Source organism: Myxocyprinus asiaticus, chromosome 10, assembly GCF_019703515.2.
Source record: "Myxocyprinus asiaticus isolate MX2 ecotype Aquarium Trade chromosome 10, UBuf_Myxa_2, whole genome shotgun sequence".
Classification (NCBI taxonomy): domain Eukaryota; kingdom Metazoa; phylum Chordata; class Actinopteri; order Cypriniformes; family Catostomidae; genus Myxocyprinus; species Myxocyprinus asiaticus.
The window spans coordinates 50,793,677-50,816,149 of NC_059353.1; the positions used below are offsets into that span (position 1 = coordinate 50,793,677).

Below are 22,473 nucleotides of genomic sequence, written 5' to 3' on the forward strand. Positions count from 1 at the left end.
CTGCATGCACATGCATGAGATTACGACAACAAATGATCCTCGTGATTTGCTCTCAGGCCCACAATACAGATTGATTGTTCTAATGTTTAGAGATAGAGATCAAATGCTTTAGGGGTAAACAATTAAAAAAACCTCGAGTCAGGTCTCATTTTTCTATTGCAGCCCAAAGTTAAAACTAAGAGCATCTCAAGTGCATAGCTTTAATTAAATGGTCATTTTGTTGACATGTTTTAAAGATCATTTCAAGCAACCAATCATAGCAGGGTCACCAATAGCAGAAATATATATTATCTACAGTTTTTGGTAAATTACTAAAAAAGTATTCCATTACAAATTACTTACTACTTTTCTAAAAAATTACAATCAGATTACTTTACTGATTACTTAATTCAAAACTTAATCACATTACTAATTATTTTACTTTTAAGTTACTTTCTAAAACACTAAATAATGTCTATTTTCTCTTTGTTCAATTCCACTGTCACTGTAACGTAAACAGACGTACATATGAACATATTACACATAAATACGATTATTTTAGAAATATTTGTGACCCAAGTACTGTACTTAAAAGTAAGAACTTTCACTGTGTGTGTGAGTGTGTGTGTGTGTGAGTATAATATATGTGTGTGTGTGTTTGTGTGTACGTGAGTGTGTGTGTGTGTGTGTGTGTGAGTATAATATATGTGTGTGAGTGTGTGTGTGTGTGTATAATATATATATATATGTGTGTGTGTGTGTGTGTGTGTGTATAATATGTGTGTGTGTGTATAATATATATATGTGTGTGTGTGTGTAATATATATATATATATATATATGTGTGTGTGTGTGTGTGTGTGTATAATATATATGTGTGTGTGTGTGTGTATAATATATATATATGTGTGTGAGTGTGTGTAAGTGTGTGTGTGAGTGTGTGTATGTGAGTGTGTGTGTGTATAATATATGTGTGTGTTTGTGTGTGTGTATATGTGAGTGTGTGTATGAGTGTGTGTGAGTGAGTGCGTGTGTGTGAGTGTGTGTGTGTGTGTGTGTGAGCGAGTGTGTGTGTGTAATATATATATGTGTATGTGAGTGTGTGTGTATATAATATATGTATGTGTTTGTGTGTGTGTGAGTATAATGTGTGTGTGTGTGTGTGAGTGAGTGAGTGAGTGAGTGAGTGAGTGTGTATGTGTGTGTGAGTGAGTATAATATGTGTGTGTGTGTGTATATGTGTGTGTTTGTGTGTGTGTATGTGAGTGAGTGTGTGTATGTGTGTGTGTGTGTGTGTGTGTTTGTGTATGAGTGTGTGTATGTGTATAATATATGTGTGTGTGTGTTTGTGTATGAGTGTGTGTGTGTGTGTGTGTGTGAGAGTGAGTGAGTGTGTGTGTGTGTGTGTGTATGTCAGTAACTGCTATCTGATTACAAGAATTTAAAATGTTGTTACTCTACTTTGTGACTAAAAGTAATTAGATTACAGTAATTACTTTGTAATCCAATTACACCCAACACTGATTATTCACAAAACAATATAAATAAAGAACCGAAGCATCTCAGAAGTTTGCACAAAATTAGCTAACTATTTATGCTTATGAAATATTTCAACATGCCATTATAAAACAAAAACGAGCAAATTATTTTTCCGCTATTAACAAGCTAATTGGTTTAATTGGGTCGATCTTTTTGGAATGTCACCAATACTTATTAGGAACAGAAAGTCTGGCCAATTCATGTTATTCAACACAGTTTTCAAAGAGTTCAATTAAATGAAAACCTTGAATGACATGGACATTCTATAGTCGTTTTAAACATCTCAAACTACATTTTTAACAAAAGCAGAAAGAAATTTTTCACAAAGTGAGTGAATGCTTTTGGTATGCAAGTTATGGTGAAAATTAGAGTTATGCACATGTTTTATTACTGATGAAAGAGTTCTTTTATCAAGTAGCTGTAGCGTCATATAGATGCATTCAAGTGAAAGCTCAACAAAATCCATAACAGTAACAGAGCTATTCAAGCACAAGCACTTAAACGCTTTCATCTCACCATAAGAGCTCACTGAGGTCCACTGAACCGGAGTCTGTCTGCACGCCAGCTGTGAGTCCAGCCAATAAATAGTCTCAGGGGTGTTTTGTGTATTGAGCATTCTCAGTTACAGCAAAATCCTTTAAAGTTAACATGAAAATGAAATCAACCGTTTTTACTTTCTTAACATGCTTTATTTCTGGTCTTATTGCACATGATTCATCAGTGCACATTATTCCAAATAAATAAATCTTTCATCAAAACATAACATCATGCTCCGCCTCTGAAACGACTATCCTTTTTGAATGACATCACCAAGCCCTTTTATTTTTCAACTGCTCCTCTTCAACCACCTGACACCTTTTTGGCATTTTACGCCGTCTTTTTACCATCCAATCAAATCCCCATGGATAACGTTAAGTCCCGGCCTGCTTTTTTTTTCCCTTGTTGGTTATTTTGTTTCACTCTAATATATGTGAGGTCACTGGAGTAAAATGGGTTGTGAATGCCGTTTCATGTTGATTTTAATCAAAAATGAGCATTGTTTCGATACAGATTTTCGAACACACCCTCCGTTTGCCATCGTCGAACAAACACATAGTCCCACCCAAAACTCATGCGAGTCATTGGTCGAGTGAATGTTGCTCTGGCCGCTTAAACAGATTAATGTTTGAAAGAAGCGCAGTTTTGACACTTTTGGGGAAAATCATCTTATGAATGGCTGACTTATAGTTGTCTCTGCATATTAAGCTGGATATGAGAAAGTATTGTTACTAGGTCTGTCAAATCAATAAAAAAAATTAATTGAATTAATTACATGATATATCGATTAATCAAATTAATTGCAATTAATCACATATATAAATATTTGCTGAGAAAGCCCCTCAAATAGCAATAATTCAATATATATCCTCCTGAGATCCAAGCGTGACTGCTGTGCACATTTTCTATATGCCTTTTTGATTTGTAACTTGTAGCACCTAATAAACAAAAAAAAAAACAAAAAAAAAGAGCTAATAGTTTTCCTAAAAATTGATGTCCACATATGTGGACAGCGAGACTAAGTTGTGAAAGTTTAAATAACACCAAGCTATAGAAAGTCAGATTTTTTTCATCAAACTATTGATTATGTGTCCAGGAGTGTTGATTATTCATGTTTCTGAGACGTTACAGACATTACATCAGAAATTAGCATAATTAATTCTGATTCAAAGTAATGTCCAGCATCATCCAATCACTGTCAACCATGTTAAAATAAAATGATACATTATAAATTCTGAATCTATGTACTGATTATCATTGTCACATGTCTGTCAAACATGTTGAGTGATCCAAACATCATCTGCAGCCTGAAACTGAACTTTTGATCAGATTTTAGGAGTGAATGCACTTAACTGCATAGAGAGCTATAGGATGCTCCCTTGCTCCCTATTTAGTGAATGACTTAACCTCCAGTGTGCTGTCTGTCTGCACTGGTCTCAGAACAGTTTGAAATGCACCTTATTTTCATCCTAACTCCATATAAAGCCTCTGAAAGCAACATTTTTCAGCTTTTGGATGAACACATTTATTCTCAATGTAAATATAGGATTTCTAAGGAAAGTATGCGCTAAAGTACACATTAGTGTACATTATGTTTATCAGCGTGCCGCTTTGCGATAAATGGCTCAAATTTTTAAAATGGCATATCGGATGAAACTAGAGACTCTAATCTTTGACTGGAACAGGTTTCAATGTAAAAACTTAAATTAGTTTCTTACCAGATGTAGTTTTGTTGGCATTTCTCCCAAAGACAAACTCCGCTGTGGTCAGCGCCATGTTGTTGTGTCACATGACTCAGTAAGTTGAAAGTTTAACCCTTTACTGACAGCACAGAGTCTCCTGAATTGAGATCAGTCAGTTTATTATATAATGAGTTGCATATGGCAAAGCTAAAATACAACGTCCACGCATGTGTACACGGGGTTACGCGAGGTTAAAAGCAAATCTCCAAATCTATCAAATTTACATTTGACTTCAATGGCATCATAAATTGGCCTCTTTAATCTGTAAACAGGCTAAAAAATTCAAAGTAAAAAACAATGCATCTATCGAAAATGATTTTTTATTTTTTTTCATTAAAAGGTGGGACTTCCATTCCTACAGCCTCCATATTGAGAATAATATCTCTTCCTCCTCATACATCAATGAATATTAACTTGCCATTCCTGTACTATTGACCTCCAAACCTTTGATAAGTTCAGAGGAAACTTACCTGGTTCATCATCGTGTGCATCTGACAGGACTACAGGGTGAACATCTTCCTGAGGCAGAAATGGAACGACCCTCGACTGGCGTACAGCGAGTACCCGGACTCTTCTCTGGATCTGGACCCCTCCATGCTCGACTCCATCTGGAAACCGGATCTGTTCTTTGCCAATGAGAAGGGCGCAAACTTCCATGATGTCACCACAGATAACAAACTCTTGAGGATCTTTAAAGATGGAACAGTTCTGTACAGTATCAGGTAAGAATTCTTCAAATTCTGTGCTGTTGTTTTCCCTCCAAAAACGATGTCACTTCCTGGAAGATGGTGTCATTAATGAACTGTCCATTGACTTCCATTGTAAGCGTCACACTGTAACACAGATTTTTGCTTGTTTTTTTTTTTGTTTTTTTGTTTTTTAAAGGAGGGACGAGTCTAAATGTATTTTTGGTAATCAATATTATGCCACAGATGCTGTTGATAGAGCTTAACTTGTAATAAAGTGACAGTTCACCCCCCAAAAAAAAAAAAAAAAATTCTCTCATCATTTACTCACCCTCATGCCGTTCCAGATGTGTATGACTTACTTTCTTCTGCTGAACAAAAATGAAGATTTTTAGAACAATATTTGAGCTCTGTAGGTCCATACAATGCAAGTGAATAGGGTCCAAAACTTTGAAGCTCCAAAAAGCACATAAAGGCAGCATAAAAGTAATCCAGTGGTTTAATCCATGTCTTCAGAAGTGATATGATAGGTGTGGGTGAGAAACAGATCAATATTATAGTCCTTTTTTTACTATACATCTCCACTTTCACATTCTTCTTCTTTTGTTTTTGGCTATTTGCATTCTTAGTGCATATCGCCACCTACTGGGCAAAGAGGAGAATTTATCATAAAAAAAGGAGTTAAATATTGATTAAATAAAAGTCATGAATTTCAGTGTTATCTTGCTACGGTTGATGTTCAAACCTTTTTGTCTCACGTAACTGTAAGTGGTAATACATTTACATTGCACTATTCTCTAGCAGTTGAGGTGCAGGAATAGAGAAACGTTTCTATTCAGCAAATTATATTTGATGCATTGAAGGAGGCATTCTATAGTGGCTCTTATTATAAAGTCACGTATGTTTACAGAAAGACAGAATACGTTCTATTTTGAAAATCGGCTGTCCCACTTTTCACAAATGGCTTTCTATTTATAGGAAACCACAACACATCAGTACTCACCGTTTGAGACAGTGCTCAATATGCTCTGAATTCATGCATAAATCATACTGTGTGCACGTGTAGTGTGCTTTACTTCGGTTCTGCTGAGAAGTGAGTTTAAAGTCAGAAGTTTTTAGGTGATACCTTCAATCAAACATTGATCCACATTGTCTAAGCTTCAAGTTTTGGGTCAAGTCTAATGAAGAATGGTTTAAGTCGAGCTAGTTTCAGCCTCATACACCACATAATACATGAATAATGAAGGTTGTTTGTCACATTATTTATAGATTGACATTAATATTGTCCTGTCCGATGGATCTAAAGAACTTTCCCATGGATGTACAGACCTGCACGATGCAGCTGGAGAGTTGTAAGTATTTATTATTATTAACTGTATACTGCACAATATACGTACTATATACTGCAGTAATAGTAAGAGTAGTATAGTAGTTTGCTATTCTGAACACAATCTCTAGCAATTGAATGCATTTCTCTAAATATCTTGTGATGCTGTTTTTCTGCTTTGTTTCTTCAGTCGGCTACACGATGAATGATCTGATCTTCGAGTGGCTTGATAAAGGTCCCGTTCAGGTGGCAGATGCTTTGACTTTACCACAGTTCCTCATCAGAGATGAGAAAGACCTTGGCTACTGCACCAAACACTACAATACAGGTGACCGCATTATTTAACATTATACTCTGCTGCTGTACTTTCCAATGCATGTAGGCATTATGAAATTTGCAGACAAATCAGAAGTGTTCCGTTTTGATCATTTATAAAAAATGTTGCACTTCACATATTTTTGCAATCAGTATAAACATCAAACTGATCAAATAGCCATGTGTCATATGTTGCTCTTAAAGAGTAAAATACAACCAGCCTATTTGTTTTACTCACAGACAAAAATATAGCGAGTAATAGCTAAGTATATGTCTTTGACATACATGTTACATATAAATGTGTATAACTTCACAAAAAATAAACAGAACAAAATAACACAATGTGCTATCTGTCTTTTTTGTACTCAATTCAATCAGTCTGCTCAGATGAGCAGACGAGTCGCAGGTGCGCAAAGGCAGACCTAAAAGAAACTCACATGCTCGAAGAGAGAAAGGAGAGAGCGTGAGTGAGAGAGAGCAAGAGAGAGAAAAAACAAACACCTGAAGTCACGAACCGTAACACTCCCCCACCTAAAAGAAGAACCTGCTTTTTGACAGTTTCTGGGTAAAGTGAAATGGTTAAAGCCAACAAGAAAGGGTAAAAAAACAAAAAAAAACAATCATGCATCTGCAACGATGTTCTCAGCTCCTTTTTTGTGTTGAATGTCAATGTTATAATTTGAGCCATTAACGCCCAACGCATCAATCGTTGGTTCCGATTGTTCATCTTATTTAGGAAAATCAACGGATTGTGGTCCGTATACACCACGACAGGAGTGGAGGTGGAACCCACATACACATCAAAATGTTATAGGGCAAACAACATAGCCAGTGTCTCCTCCTCTATGGTGGAATAGTTCATTTGATGACAATTGAACTTGGCAGAGGAGACGGACACTGGATGAGAAATTCCATCAGCACCATCTTGAAGCAGGACAGCTCCAGCTCCCATCCCGCTGGTGTCCACCTCAAGCTTGAATGGCCGTGACAAATCAGGAGATGACAACACTGAAGCAATACAACGGAGAGACTTGGCACACATAAAAGCATGCTGACACTCATCAGACTAAATAAAAGGTACTTTGGGACTACACAACTTTGTAAAAGGGGCAACAACCATAGAGAAGTTCTTACAGAAACACCTGAAATACCCAGCCATTCCTAAGAATCGTCGCAGCTCCCGCCTCGTGGCGGGTGCAGGCTACGCTAGGATAGCCGCCACCTTCACATCCACTGGACGCACTTGACCACTGCCGACCTGCTTCCCCAAGTACGTTACCGTCACTTTTGCGAATTCACATTTCGTTAAATTCAATGTCAATCAAAGACAGCGCTCAGTGTTGACATGTGTTCGGCCCAAGTGGAGGAATAAACCACCATGTTGTCTAAAACATTACAACTCGGAACATCACCAAGAACCATAGACATTAGCTGTTGAAACCAAATGGCGTAAACCAAATGCCATTCGCGCGTACTGGAGAAAACAGTCGGGGGTTACAAATGCAGCGATGTTAGAAGCTCGTGAGGTCAAAGGCACCTGCCAGTAACCTTTTAAAAGGTCCAATTTAGTGATGTACTGAGCGGCGGCAAGATTGTCGATACAATCCTCAATACGCAGCAATGGAAATGAATCGGGTATGGTCACGGAAATCAGTACAGAATCTGGCTGACCCATCTGCTTTAGGAACCAAAATGCAAGGTGAACTCCATGGGATCTGACTCTGTTTAGCGAAGCCATTCTGTAACAGATATTCTACCTCTTTCTTCATTACTCCCCTCTTACCTACCGGACAGCGATACACATGCTGTTTGATGCACTACCCACATCGATGTCATGTTGAATAACGGTGGTACAGAAAAGGACATCATTTTTTTTTCTTTATTTTTAATTTGATCCCCTTTTCTCCCAATTTGGAATACCCAATTCTCACTACTAAGTAGGTCCTCGTGGTGGCGCGGTTACTTATCTCAACCCGGGTGGCGGAGGACAAGTCTCAGTTGCCTCCGCTTCTGAGACCATCAATCCGCACATCTTATCATGTGGCTCATTGTGCATGACACCGCGGAGACTCACAGCATGTGGAGGCTCATGCTACTCTCCGCAATCCACGCACAACTCACCACACGCCCCATTGAGAGCGAGAACCACTAATCGCGACCATGAGGAGGTTACCCCATGTGACTCTACCCTCCCTAGCAACCGGGCCAATTTGGTTGCTTAGGAGACCTGGCTGGAGTCACTCAGCACACTCTGGATTCGAACTCGCGACTCCAGGGGTGGTAGTTAGGGTCAATACTCGCTGAGCTACCCAGACCCCCCAGGAAAGGAAATCATTAAATCAGGGTAGCTTTATACCAAATCAGTTATATCCTGTTTTTGATCAGCAGGCAGGTAAGACAACTGGGACAGTAAAGGATTTCCAAGTTTATCAGACGACCACCGTTGAACATCTCCTTATGCATTTCCAACCCATCGTCACAATCATCCATGATCAAAGTATTGGAAACTACAGACACCCGCTCTACCCCATCTTAGTGCTTTGATTATGGACAGGAGGGTTACTCACCTCATCAGTTTTTCGCAGTACGGCATAGATACGGTTAAAGCATATTTACATGGCATAAACGCATCTTTCGTTTTCGCTATGGGGTATGAATTATATAATCAGTGTCAGTCAGCTTGCTCTTAACCACGTACGGCCCAGAAAAACATGCAGCAAAAGCAGTGCCAGGGGAAGCAAGCAACACTAAAACATTTTCTCCCAGCATGAAATTACACGCAATTGTTCGTCTATCAAATCAGCGCTTCATTTTGTCTTGTGAGTGAGAGAGCACTTCTTTTGCGATAGCGCACGCACTACACAAACATTCGCGGGAACTAGAGACAAATTCAAGCACATTTGTTTTTGCTGATGAACCTCTAGAGAAAAATTCATCCTTCAGTACTTTCAAAGGTCCCCGTACATTATGCCCAAAAACTAATTCAGACAGACTGAAACCAATGGACTCCTTTCTTGCCTCGTGAACAGCAAATAACACCATCGGGACCCAATCATCCCAATCATTCCCTGTCCCTAGACAGTATTGTCTGATGCCAGCACTCCAAAGCACCCTGCGATTCAGGATGGTATGCGCTGGACACAACGTGCGACACACCAAGGGCTTGCAATGTGTTTCGAAAAGCTTTAGACAAGAAATTTGAGCCTCGATCGGTTTGAACTATTTTCGGTAGACCAAACGTGGTGAACATTTTTGTTAAAACTTTAATGATCACTGTAGCAGTGATTTTTCACAACGGTATCACTTCTGGAAATCATGTGGCAACACACATTATTGTCAGAAGGTACTGATAACCAGATCTAGTGCACGGGATTGGACCAACGCAAGCAACAATAACACGCTCAAATGGTTTGCCGATGGCTGGTATAGGATGAAGAGGAGCAGGCAGCACCACCTGGTTCAGTTTGCTGGCCACTTGGCAGGTATGACTGGTTTTACAATGCTGACACACATCAGCTTTTAACCCCGGCCGATAGAAATGTTGGAGCACCCTGTTATAAGTTTTGGTTATACCAACATGCCCAGAGCAAGGGTGATCATGGGCCAAAACTAAAACATGCTGCCAAAATTTTGAAGGGACCACAATTTGATGTACCGTATTCCAATCATCTGAATCCTCATCATTCAACAGACGAGCACTCCACTGACGCATCAACACTTTGTTGTTTCAAAGAAACCGATGACTACACGGCCGCTGTATCTCTGAATCGAGTGACATTTTCCTAATGTGGGATCACTTTTTTGGGCATCAATAAGTGATTCATGAAAGATGGGCAAAAAGGCAATGGTTTCTGGAATGACGGTGGGACTCTGAGTCAGTTTAGTGACATCTGAAGGCGCAGGGAATACATCTTTCTTAAGAGCACCTGTGAGAACCGACCAAACATCCGGACACCAAATCAGATGACACCCAGATGCGATGGAGAGGGACAGGTACGAAACCCATTTCAATGCCCTGAACAATAGTGCTGACGTTACACGCGGACTCCACGCAAAGAGGCAAAACGTCAAGCAATATAAAAGACTGAGAGCCCCCCATATCACGCAGAATATTCACAGCCTTCTGGTCCTCAACATGGCCGGTCAGAGACACAAAACTACCAAACATAAAAGACTGGAAACATTCAGAGGCTGGGGACAGCTGAGGAAACACTTTTTTTATATATCCCCTTTTCTCCCAGTTTGAAATGCCCAATTCCCACTACTTAGTAGGTCCTCGTGGTGGCATGGTTACTCAACTCAATCCGTGTGGTGGAGGACAAGTCTCAGTTGCCTCCGCATCTGAGACCGTCAATCCATGCATCTTATCACATGACTCGTTGTGCATGACACCACGGAGACTCACAGCATGTGGAGGCTCATGCTACTCTCCGCGATCCAAGCACAACTTTCCACACACCCCATTGAGAGCAAGAACCACTAATCGCGACCACGAGGAGGTTACCCCATGTGACTCAACCGTCCCTAGCAATCGGGCCAATTTGGTTGCTTAGGAGACCTGGCTGGAGTCACTCAGCACGCCCTAGATTCGAACTCACGACTCCAACCAGGCCCCCCTAAGAATATTATTAATATTTTAAAAAACTTTTGTCCACCAAATTGAAGTCAAGTGGTGTAACCAACATGCAGGTCATCATTCTGTTGTCATGCGACAAAACAAAATGAAGATCCCTTTAGACCCTCATGACTGTGTGTGAAGATTTAAAACATTTTTATGAAAAGGCATATTGTTCAGGTCAAATGGAGTAACCCTCGGAAACATTCATGATAAATATAAAACTTGGAAAATATGTTTGAAAACTTGTTTTTTTTTGTGTACATTTACATGTATTCAAGGTGCAAGAAAAGTACTTTAATACATTTTACTTGATGGTTACACCACTTGACATTTTTAAAGTCAATGTGTTTTCATAGTATATCAAGCTCTTATCTCTAGAGATTAAGGAAAATTTGATTCCTCATGAAATGACCCTGTATCTCTTTCTTGTGTGTGTTTAGGTAAGTTCACCTGTATTGAGGTGAAGTTTCATCTAGAGCGTCAGATGGGTTATTACCTCATCCAGATGTACATCCCCAGTCTGCTGATCGTCATCCTCTCCTGGGTCTCCTTCTGGATCAACATGGATGCAGCGCCGGCTCGTGTCGCACTCGGCATCACCACCGTCCTCACCATGACAACTCAGAGCTCCGGCTCGCGAGCTTCACTGCCAAAGGTCAGATCAACTTAATGCAGCACCAGGGTTCACCTGTGACCCTGAATGTACATCAGAGAATACATGGCATACTGTACAGTCAAACATGATTCTATGCCTTATCCAGAGACTCTATTTTTTAAAATATTTTATCCTAAAGAAACCTGGTTGCATAAGTGTGCACACCCTTTTATAATGGGGCATGTGACTCTGTTTGGAATTAACCAATCATATTCAAACTCTTAGAAGTAATTATAATACTCCAATCATCAATTAAGAAATCAGCTGTAGGATTTCTTGGCATCTTCTTGGTTGCATCTTACTGCTGAAGCAATGGTCCACAAAGAGCTTACAAAGGATGTGCAGGATCTCACTGTGAAGGGATAACAGTCAGTAGAGGGGTACAAAAAAATTTCCAAAACATTAGATGTGCCATGGAACACCGTGAAAGCCATCATAAACAAGTGGAGAAAATGGGGCACCACAATGGCATTCCAAAGAACAGGGCGCCCATCAAAAATGTATGGAAAATAACAAGAAAACTTATCAGGGAGGCTTCCAAGAGGTCTACAGCAACATTTAAGGAGCTGCAAGAATATCTGGCAAGTACTGGTCACTCGCTGCATGTGACAACAATATTCTTCATTTGTCTGGGCTGTGGGGTAGGGTGGCAAGACGGACATCATTACTTACAAATTTGGCCAAATTTGCATATTTCCAATGACCCAGAACCATGTGGCAAAATGTTTTATGGTCTAATGACACCAAGATAGAACCTTTTGGCCATCATTTTAAAAAGGTACGTTTGGCGCAAAAAAGTACCTCTCATCACCCAAACAACACCATACCCACGGTGAAGCATGCTGGTGGAAGCATCATGCTATGGGGCTGCTTCTCTTCTGCGGGGACTGGGGCACTAGTCAAGATAGAAGTTGTCATGGATCGTGCAAAATACCAGTCCATTTTGGCACAAAATTTGCAGGCGTCCATTAGAAAGCTGAAGAGGAATTTCACTCCTCAGTACGATAATGACCCCAAACACAAATCAAAGTCAACAAAGGAATGGCTTCAGAAGATCAAGAGACTAGACCTAAATCCAATCGCAAACTTGTGGAATGACTTGAAGAGGGCTGTGCACAGGACATCCCCTCCCAATTTGATCGATCTGGAGCTTTTTTGCATGGTAGAGTGGGGAAAAAAAATGGACATATCAAGACTGTTTTTCAAAAAAGACTGGTTGCTAGATTAAAAGCAAAAGGTGCTTCAGACAAGTATTAGTTGAGGGGCGTGCACACTTACGCAACCAGGTTATTGTCTTTTTAAACTAAAACGTTTCCATTTGTTGTTCACTTGAATTTGGTTGATTGCATCATCACATTAACCCTTAAATGCATGGTAATTTTCCCCAAACACTCTTACAGATTTTATCTTTTATCTACCAAAAATGGTTATGCAAAATGCTCAGTGTCAAATTTTCAAGACAATTAGAAATAAAAAAATAAAATATATATTTTTTTATATATATTTTGATGTTTTATTTTTTATATATAAAAGAGAAAATGCAACAAATCAGGACAAATCAAGAACAGGATTCATTATATTCAAACACAAAAAAATGTCACGACACGCAACTGGCTGTCAAACACATATTGAGCTACACAACATAATTTACACATGTGTAATGTACGTGTAGCTTATGTGTATTTTCTCAGGCACTTATCGAGTCTAAATAGATGCACAAGTTACATAATTTCAGTAGTACACAAAAATGACAATAATTCATTTGTTAAACTTGCTATAGTTTACTTCCATCTTGTTTCAATGTCAAATATAAATAAAGTCAATCACTGAAACATCAGCGCCACCTTGAGTAAGAAATAGCATTTATAATATGTATGTGTACACGCATATGTTATACAGATAATTCACTATTGTTGCACAGAAAGTCAATGTTATATAGTGTTTATTTGTATGAATATAGTGCTCACTTCTCTTGTAATAAACAAACAATTAGATATCCTGTGATAGTAAAATTACATAGATATGAAATAATCATAAATAATATAATATATGGAAGCACACTCTTACATACCTCGAGTCTCTAAAGACCCTATACACTTTTGGTACTTAAACCATTATAATAAAGAAAATGGCAATATTGATTTTTTTTGTGTGTGGGGGTGGGGGGTGGGGGGGGGGGTGTTTAGACTTTATATCCACTGTATTTTCAAAACTGTATTTTATTACAATTTAGCCCAAATTCTCATTACCGCAATGCAAAAAAAAAAAAAATTGGTGTACTGAAAATAATAATAACAAAACTTAATGGTCCCCAATGGTTCCTTTTTCTTTATGTAAAGTATAATTCCATATTTTTGGAATTGATTTGGGGTTAAATATGGCCAGGACATTTTCTTGATGGGTTTTGTGTTTGCACTTGCAATGTGCAAACACATTAATGTAATGTGTGAAGAATTTATCCAAAGCGATATCTGAACCTGGCTTTCAAGAAAGCATTTAAGTGGGCCTATGTAGCTCAGCGAGTATTGACGCTGACTATCACCGCTGGAGTCGCGAGTTCGAATCCAGGGTGTGCTGAGTGACTCCAGCCAGGTCTCCTAAGCAACCAAATTGGCCCGGTTGCTAGGGAGGGTAGAGTCACATGGGGTAACCTCCTCGTGGTCACGATTAGTGGTTCTCGCTCTCAATGGGGCGTGTGGTAATTTGTGCGTGGATCGCGGAGAGTAGCATGAGCCTCCTCATGCTGTGAGTCTCCGCGGTGTCACGCACAACGAGTCACGTGATAAGATGCGCGGATTGACGGTCTCAGAAGCGGAGGCAACTGAGACTTGTCCTCCGCCACCCGGATTGAGGCGAGTCACTACGCCACCATGAGGACCTACTAAGTAGTGGGAATTGGGCATTCCAAATCGGGAGAAAAGGAGATAAATAAATAAGCATTTAAATGGATGCAATTAACCAAAAATGAACTCGAACAGACACTCAGACATTATGCATAAATTCTCCTTTTGTGTTTCAATGGAGGAGGAAAATAATACTGGGCTGGGAACGACAGTATTTAATACTGGGCTGGGAACGACATAAGGGTGTGTAAATGATCAAATGTTCATTTTTGGGAGAACTATTCCTTTAAGAGCGTGCAATTGCAGGGCATGTAAACAAAACACATGTTAAATTAATGAGGCATGAAAACATTAGCTTGTGTCATTATCACAAACACTCAATAAACCCCAGAGCAGTTGCATGTGTTTTAAAGTGTTTTAAATCATGTACATTTACACTGAACACCAAAGCTGCGTCATTATAATGAGCTCTAGATTCTAGATTCATGTAAATGAGAAACATGACGTTTTTAAAACAGCTCATCACCGTGTTCAGATTAATCACATCTCTGATGCATTGACGTCCACAAGTGTTGCGATACGTCAGAGACTTGCATCAAAGCATATAAATATTTAGAGGAAAGCCATTTAGAGTACAGAATCAAAGCAACAAACGCTGAGAACACAATTATCAGGGTGATAAGCTTTTTTTGTTCCATAACCCATAATGCAAATTACCGTCTGCTGTGAGCGCTGCTTCTCTGATGAGGTTTTAAGCTAAATAATGATAAACGCTTAATGTGTTGGTAACTCTAAATTGAGTCTATATCTTGGTGATTAGTTTAACATCACTTTAACTCATTTTTCACCCAAATCATGATTTGGAAATCAAAGCATGCATTAGTAGACTGCCAAAATGAAGTACGTTTTATTACAGGAGATTTCAGTTAAATCTTTTCTCAAATGAGGACGGTGTCGTTTTCATAATTGTGTGATTCACAGTTTAAGTCAGTGAGTCGTACAGTAGGTTGTGTTGTTGAAAGTTAAAGAACTATATTGATGTTTTTTCCTGGATGGGTTTCTAACAGGTTTCCTATGTGAAGGCCATAGACATCTGGATGGCCGTGTGTCTGCTGTTTGTCTTCGCTGCTCTACTGGAATACGCCGGCGTAAACTTTGTGTCCAGACAACAGAGGGAATTTCTTCGCTTGAAACGAAGGCGAAGACGAAATCAAAAGGTACAAACACGCTGAAATAACACTGTGATATTGTGGCAGATTAGTCACTGTGGGCTCTTCAAGGTTCAACAGCAGTTTGTTGCTTGAGGTCAGAGGGCAGATCTTCTACAGTGTCTGTGTAATGACTGAAGATGATATCTTATGCCACCGCCACTCGCTCGCCACTCAGAAAGTAAATTAGCCTCACCAGCTAAAATGCATCAGCGTTATCGTCTTGACGAGGAGGGAATTAACACCAAAGTAAATTAGAAATCACTCACTTAACGCTGTCTGAGGTTTAATGATCGACTCTGTTTACGACATTTCTAATTCTGTGCTTTAAGAAAACGGAGACAGTTCCATACGGGCACAAGACTCTGTCGTGCCCGTGCGTTTGAACAGACATTCAGTGATGGTTTTATTTTGTTTACTCTTTAATTATTTGCAAATATACAAGAAAGTTGCTAATTTTGGGCTTTGGGCAAAAATGAATTCCAAAGGGAACAAAAATAGTATTAATGTGATAATTCACTAAAAAAGTGAAACTGAAATTGAAAATTAGTAACACTTTATAATCATTACAGGGTATAAAGTATTCGTAAAGGATAAGTTTATAAGTTATTATTCTAATTAAATTATTCAATATTAGTTTATAAGTTATTATTAGTTAATTATTAATTGTATAATTAGTTTGTTATCATTATTTTTATTATTTTATAGGTTATTATAATTTAAGTTATTATTACTATTAAATTATTAAATAATAATTTATAATTATTAGTTTGTTATTATTATTATTATTAAATATAATTAGTTTATAAGTCATTATTCGTTAATTATTATTTTATTATTAATTTATAAGTTATATTATTAAATTATTAAAATAATTAGTTCATAAGTTATTATTACAAATTATTATATGTTTTTTTATTACTAGTTTATGAATTATTAAATATAATTAGTTATTATTATAAGTTATCATTATTTTTATTACTATTTTATAGGTTATTATAATTTAAGTTATAATTACTATTAAATTATTAAATAATTTATAAGTAATTATTGGTTTATAGGTTATTATTATTATTAAATATAATTAGTTTATAAGTCATTTGTTTATTATTATTTTTATTATTAATTTATAAGTTATATTATTAAATTATTAAAATAATTAGTTTATAAATTATTACAAGTTATTATAAATTTTTTATTATTTTTATTACTAGTTTATGAATTATTATTAAATATAATTTGTTTATAAGTTATTATAAGTATTATTTGTTTATTATTATTTTATTAGTTTAAGTTATTATTATTATTAAATTATTAAACAATTAGTTCATAAGTCATTATTCATTTATTATTATTTTTATTTTATTAGTTATTATTTGTTAAGTTATTATTATTATTATTAAATGTAATTATTTTAAGTTAATTTTATAAGTTATTATTAGTTTATTATTTGTATTTATTTAATACGTTACAAAGTAATTATATTTCATAATAAAGGTACGGTTATTAAATTATTAAATAATTAGTTTATAAGTTATTAGTTTATTATAATTTTTATAATATTAAAAAAAGTTATTATTATAAGTTATTTTTATTGTATTATTTTTATTATTAAATATAATTCGTTTATAAGTTTTCATTATTATAAGTTATAAACATTAAAAATAATAATAAGTTATTTATTTATATTCATTATTTGGGTCAATGACGTGATGCTAATTTTTTGGTCCAGATCTATTCAATTATTTAAAAATACATGAAAGTGCAAACACACAAAGAAAGGACTCAAATACAAGTCTACTATGATGAACCTGTTTTCAATTTTCAGTCATTTTTATATACTTTTTCTTGGGCTTAAAGTAAAACACAAAATGTCTTATTTGTGCCCTGGTCAGAGAAAGTTTCGCTCTAGAGACGCAATTTTTCTTGTGAATTTTCTGATTTCAGTTTTAATTGTAGTCATAAATCGTTTGTACCTGAAGGCCTCAAGAGGCTCGACACCCGAGACAAAACCCGACTAATTGAAAAACACAAAAGACGCAGCTACAGGCGACTCATTAAACGAGAGAGAATGTTAATTGAATAAAAACAACACGCTGCTAATGATCTGCCCTCGAGTTGTTGTCATGCTCAAGTTCATGAAATAGTTTTGCTGCTTTTCAGCTCAATAACACAGAGTACCTTCTTCATTTTTCTTCATTTCTGAACTCACAGGAAGACGAATTACAAGCCGGACGTTTGCACTTTCCTGGCTACAACATGACTTCCTGTGATAAGGACGGTACCGCGGTAAAAACTGCGACGACTAACTCCGTTCAGCATCCGCCGATCCTGAAGAACACGGAGCCGAACAGAAAGAAGTTTGTTGACAGAGCGAAGAGAATTGACACGATATCTCGTGCAGCGTTTCCTCTGGTGTTCCTCATCTTCAACGTCTTTTACTGGATAACGTACAAGATTATCAGACATGAGAGCGCCAGGAGAGTCTAGTTTGTCGGAATCGTTTCATTTCTTGTGTGATTTTAGTGAGAAGGGTGGTTTTACTTTCTGTCAGGGATTTTGTGGAAACACTGTGGACAAACAGTGGTTCATCGCATGAGATAGCTGGAGATGTATGGCAGCAATTAAGAATATTTAATATGGAATTAAAGTGCAGTATTTGCTAAATGTAATGTGACATAGTAACTAACTAGATAAAGTTGTAACGCATCGGAAGGTTTCATATGAAAGACGAGTATCAGTGTTTTATACGACTCTTAATAGTTTTTATGAATCGAGTTCGAGTGACTCTTTTGCTCTTTACAAGTCGAGCACAGCACACACACACACACACACACACACACACACACACACACACACACACACACACACACACACACACACACACACACACACACACACACACACACACACACACACACACACACACACACACACACACACACACTGAGCGGACTAAGTTTGATGAGTGCACATCCAAACTCAAGCTCCAAATATTGTAATTTTATACGTGTAAATCTCCCGAAACATGTCAGGAACATGTCCAGGTCATATTTCTCTCCAAAAATCACAAAAAATAAATATGAAATTATATTTAGTGTGAAAGAAAATTAGCTTATTTGTAGGGCCATTAAGATTTCTTGCATTGCGAATTTATTTTCATGACAATTCAGCACATTTTCTTCCGAATTCTCATTGTTGAAATGCAAAATAATAGTCGAGTATTTACGTATAGATATATATATATGTGGCAGTATTTGTTTTACTGCCTTTATGCTGATGTAAACAAAACATTATTGCATTAGCAATTTTATGTTGTCATAAAAATAATGTCAATGCAATAAATAAATAAATAGATGAAAATGGTCCTAAAAGTACGATTTAAGACATTTGTATTTTTACAATAAGGTTCTATATGTTAAAATGAGTAAATGTATTCGCTCCTGAATCAACAATGAACAATATTTTTACAGCATTTATCAATCTTGGTTATTTGTTAATTAATGTTTGTTCATCATGCATTTTGTAATGTTAATATATCCAACTTTGAGTTTTAAAAATGTATCTGTAAATGTAGAAATGACAATAACCGAGATGAAAGTGTTGAAATGTATTGTTCATTGTTAGCTCACGTTAACTAATGTATTTAACTAATGTTAACCTGAAAACGTTTTTCATGAGATTCACCCGTAAGTACCCGTAGACATCCATGACACAACTTGTTAAACACTTCTAGAATACTACTACTACTAAATTCTATTAAAATGGTGGTTTCCACTTTTAAGAATATATATAGTAACAATGTAATTCACAAATCAAAAACATTGTTAATCACATTGTCTCTCATTCAGGTACGGAGTGATGTTAATGTGTCATCAGACGGGTTTTTGTCTCTATGTCAATGGCTGTGAGACATAATGAATTGTTTGACATTTTGTTGGAATATTAGACTATTAAACACTGCATATGATAAACATTCAGATATTTCAAGACTACTGAACCAATGGGTGTCAATGACAAAACAGATGCAAAAAAAAAAAAAAGTCAGACTTGCTGCATTAAATTCAGCTCGGAAAGTATTAATTTCCCATTTCCAACTTGCAAAAGTGCTCTGATCCACTTTCAGCTTGGTAACTGGTGCGGAAATCCAGATCTCACATTTCAGCAAGATTTCCCCAAGGTGATGTATGGGACGGGGATCCGCCAGAATCTCTATTGTTGTCCGACCGGAGGCCTTTGAAGTGGCACTTGACCATTTTGCCGCCTCCATACGGGACAAAATTCGGCCAAAATATGGGACGTTCCATTCATCCGGGACAGTTGGTCACACAGACATGTCGGCACCCAAAGTGATTTACAGTACACAGTTACGATAATAACAAAACATTCACCTTCATCCAAATAAAGTGCATCAGTGAATCTAAAAGTTCCTACATTGGATGATAAATCTTGTTTAGTAAGTTCTCTAAAATAGTAATCACATTACAAATGATTTTCTAAAACAACTTTCACTAGAAATTTTTGTCCTCGCTCAAATTCAAAACAATGTCTTTATTTTCAGCAGTTCAAGACTAACATTTGAGATTAACGTTCTACTGTTGGTGGGACCAGCACCTCATTTGGTAGCACCGGTGGGAGGTGGGGGACTATAAAATTAAAAATGTAAAGACAGACACTAATAATAAAAGTGATGATATTATCATCAAGTGAAATGACTGATAATATTGCACATTTTGCCCAACAGAAATGCTCATTTGACGATAAGGCATTGATTTTGAGTTTATATGCAGATGTAAATTTACTGGTCTTAACAACAGTAAGGTTATCTATAACATAGTTATTATATAAAGTTATCCTAATTTTTAACCTCGTGTGACCCCGTGTACACATGCGCGGACATTGTATTTTGGCTTCGCTATACGCAATGCATAATTTAAATTCATTTAAACCGACTGATCTCAGTCCAGGAGACTCTGTGCTGTCAGTAAAGGGTTAAACTTTTGATGTAGAGTCATGTGACCAAACAACATGGCGCTGACCACAGTGGAGTTTGTCTTTGGGAGAAACCATTTAGTTGCAGTCTGGAGCCCTGCATGATGTACATATGAACATAATTCATTTTTAAATGTATTTTACAGTAAGTCCTTAACAGCAATCTGCTTACAATAATTTCAATTGCAATTTTACACTACTTTGACTCAAAGTAATTAGATTACAGTAACTAATTACCCAACACTGCTTTTCTTGATATTCATACACCTGTAGAACAAATGCATGCATTGCATAAATTCACTACGGCATTTGTTTGCTAAGAAACATCTCTGACGACAATCGCAAACTTGCTAACAAAAGCATTGCGGTTTTGTTTCTTTGTACGTTATCTTCCACGCATCAGGCAATTGAATGGTCGGAGATCAAAGATAGTTTCATATTTGATTTGGAACTCTACATTAGCCACTGCATGAAGGCCCAAACATACTCTATGCAAGTACGTAAACGCAGATGTGATCGCATGGCCACCTCTCTGGTTGAACATGCTTAACGTGCGTTCTTGCGTTACTGTAGCGGTAACAAACCTTAGTCCTCAAGGGGGCGATAAATAACTGGATGTGTTATTATACAGGTAACTTGCTATAAATATACTGACTTGTTTAGTAATATTCTCTTCGAACTGTTGCCATGATGAGTTTCATTAAAAGAGAAATCTCACCATTGAAGCGTACAGTTCACACTAATCTTGCAATAGTGCCCCTTGTGGCAACACTAAGAATGCAACACGTACTTGTGTTATGAATTGCCCTGACACATTACGATGCACAAAATCGAGCTCGTGTTGCAAAATGCGTCTAAGTTCATGTACTTGCATAGTGTTTCAACTAGAGGTAGATCTGATATAACGGTTTTACCGATAAATCGGTGGCGATAGTTGCTTTTTAGAACTATCGGCGAAAATCTATGTCAATAGTTGCCGATAGTTTTGTCATCATTTCGTAATTTCAAAATAAGAGTCCCCAGTGTGTTTCGGGCTTATTTATACTTCAAAGTCCCACATTATGCACCAAATCTTTCTTTTTTTCCTTTTTTTTTTTTTTGATTTTCTCCCCAATTTGGAATGGCCAATTCCCAATGCGCTCTAAGTCCTTGTGGTGGCGTAGTGACTCGCCTCAATCCAGGTGGCGGAGGACAAATCTCAGTTGCCTCCATGTCCGAGATCGTCAATCCGCGCATCTTATCACGTGGCTTGTTGAGCACGTTACCGCGGAGACGTAGCACGTGTTGAGGCTTCACGCTATTCTCTGCGGCATCCACGCACAACTCATCACGCACCCCACCGAGAGCGAACCACATTATAGTGACTACGAGGAGGTTTCCCCATGTGACTCTACCCTCCCTAGCAACCGGGCCAATTTGGTTGCTTAGGAGTCCTGGCTGGAGTCACTCAGCACACCCTGGATTCAAACTCACGACTCCAGGGGTGGTAGTCAGTATCAATACTCGCTAAGCTACCCAGGCCCCCACCAAATCTTTTTCTGGTTATTATTGGGATTGTGTTTAAAAAAAAAAAAATTTAAAAAAAATCCAGCATCTGGCATTTTATTCATTTTGGACTCTATGTCTTTGCCCGCCATAGTAAAGATTTTTTTTTACATTCTATAAATAGATTTAAAAAAAACTATCAGCTGATTAATCAGTTAACGGCCTTTCCCAACACCTTAGTTATCGGTCAACCTCTAGTTTTAACCTGTAGACTCCGCCGCCATTGCTTCAACCATAAGCCATCTCTTAAAAAAACACCTTCAAGAGACAACTGATGCAATAGTGCAACAGTGCCCAACTGTCTTGTTCCAGAAGCATTTTTCCCCATAGACTTTATCAAATCCTTCATAAGGGTTCAACCAGCTCCGAGGTGCATCGCAACATTACAACCTTTGATTTGAAGCAAAAATGTATTTGAAAATCAGACAAAATGTACAAGACTGTGTACTTAACAACTTTAATGAGGGAATGAACTGCAATCCCATGAA

General features: G+C 37.4%; 1 protein-coding gene across 1 annotated transcript in view; it reads left to right on the forward strand.

Annotated features, from left to right (window-relative positions):
- Window positions 1-17,938, forward strand: part of LOC127447616 (glycine receptor subunit alpha-2-like) — a 31,020-nt gene extending 13,082 nt beyond the window's left edge. Inside the window, exons 4-9 of the mRNA XM_051709548.1 lie at window positions 4,295-4,518; window positions 5,752-5,834; window positions 6,000-6,137; window positions 11,183-11,397; window positions 15,308-15,457; window positions 17,663-17,938. Of these exons, the coding sequence (XP_051565508.1) occupies window positions 4,295-4,518; window positions 5,752-5,834; window positions 6,000-6,137; window positions 11,183-11,397; window positions 15,308-15,457; window positions 17,663-17,938 (1,086 nt within the window). The remainder of the gene's footprint in view (window positions 1-4,294; window positions 4,519-5,751; window positions 5,835-5,999; window positions 6,138-11,182; window positions 11,398-15,307; window positions 15,458-17,662) is intronic.
- Window positions 17,939-22,473: the final 4,535 nt, after the last annotated feature.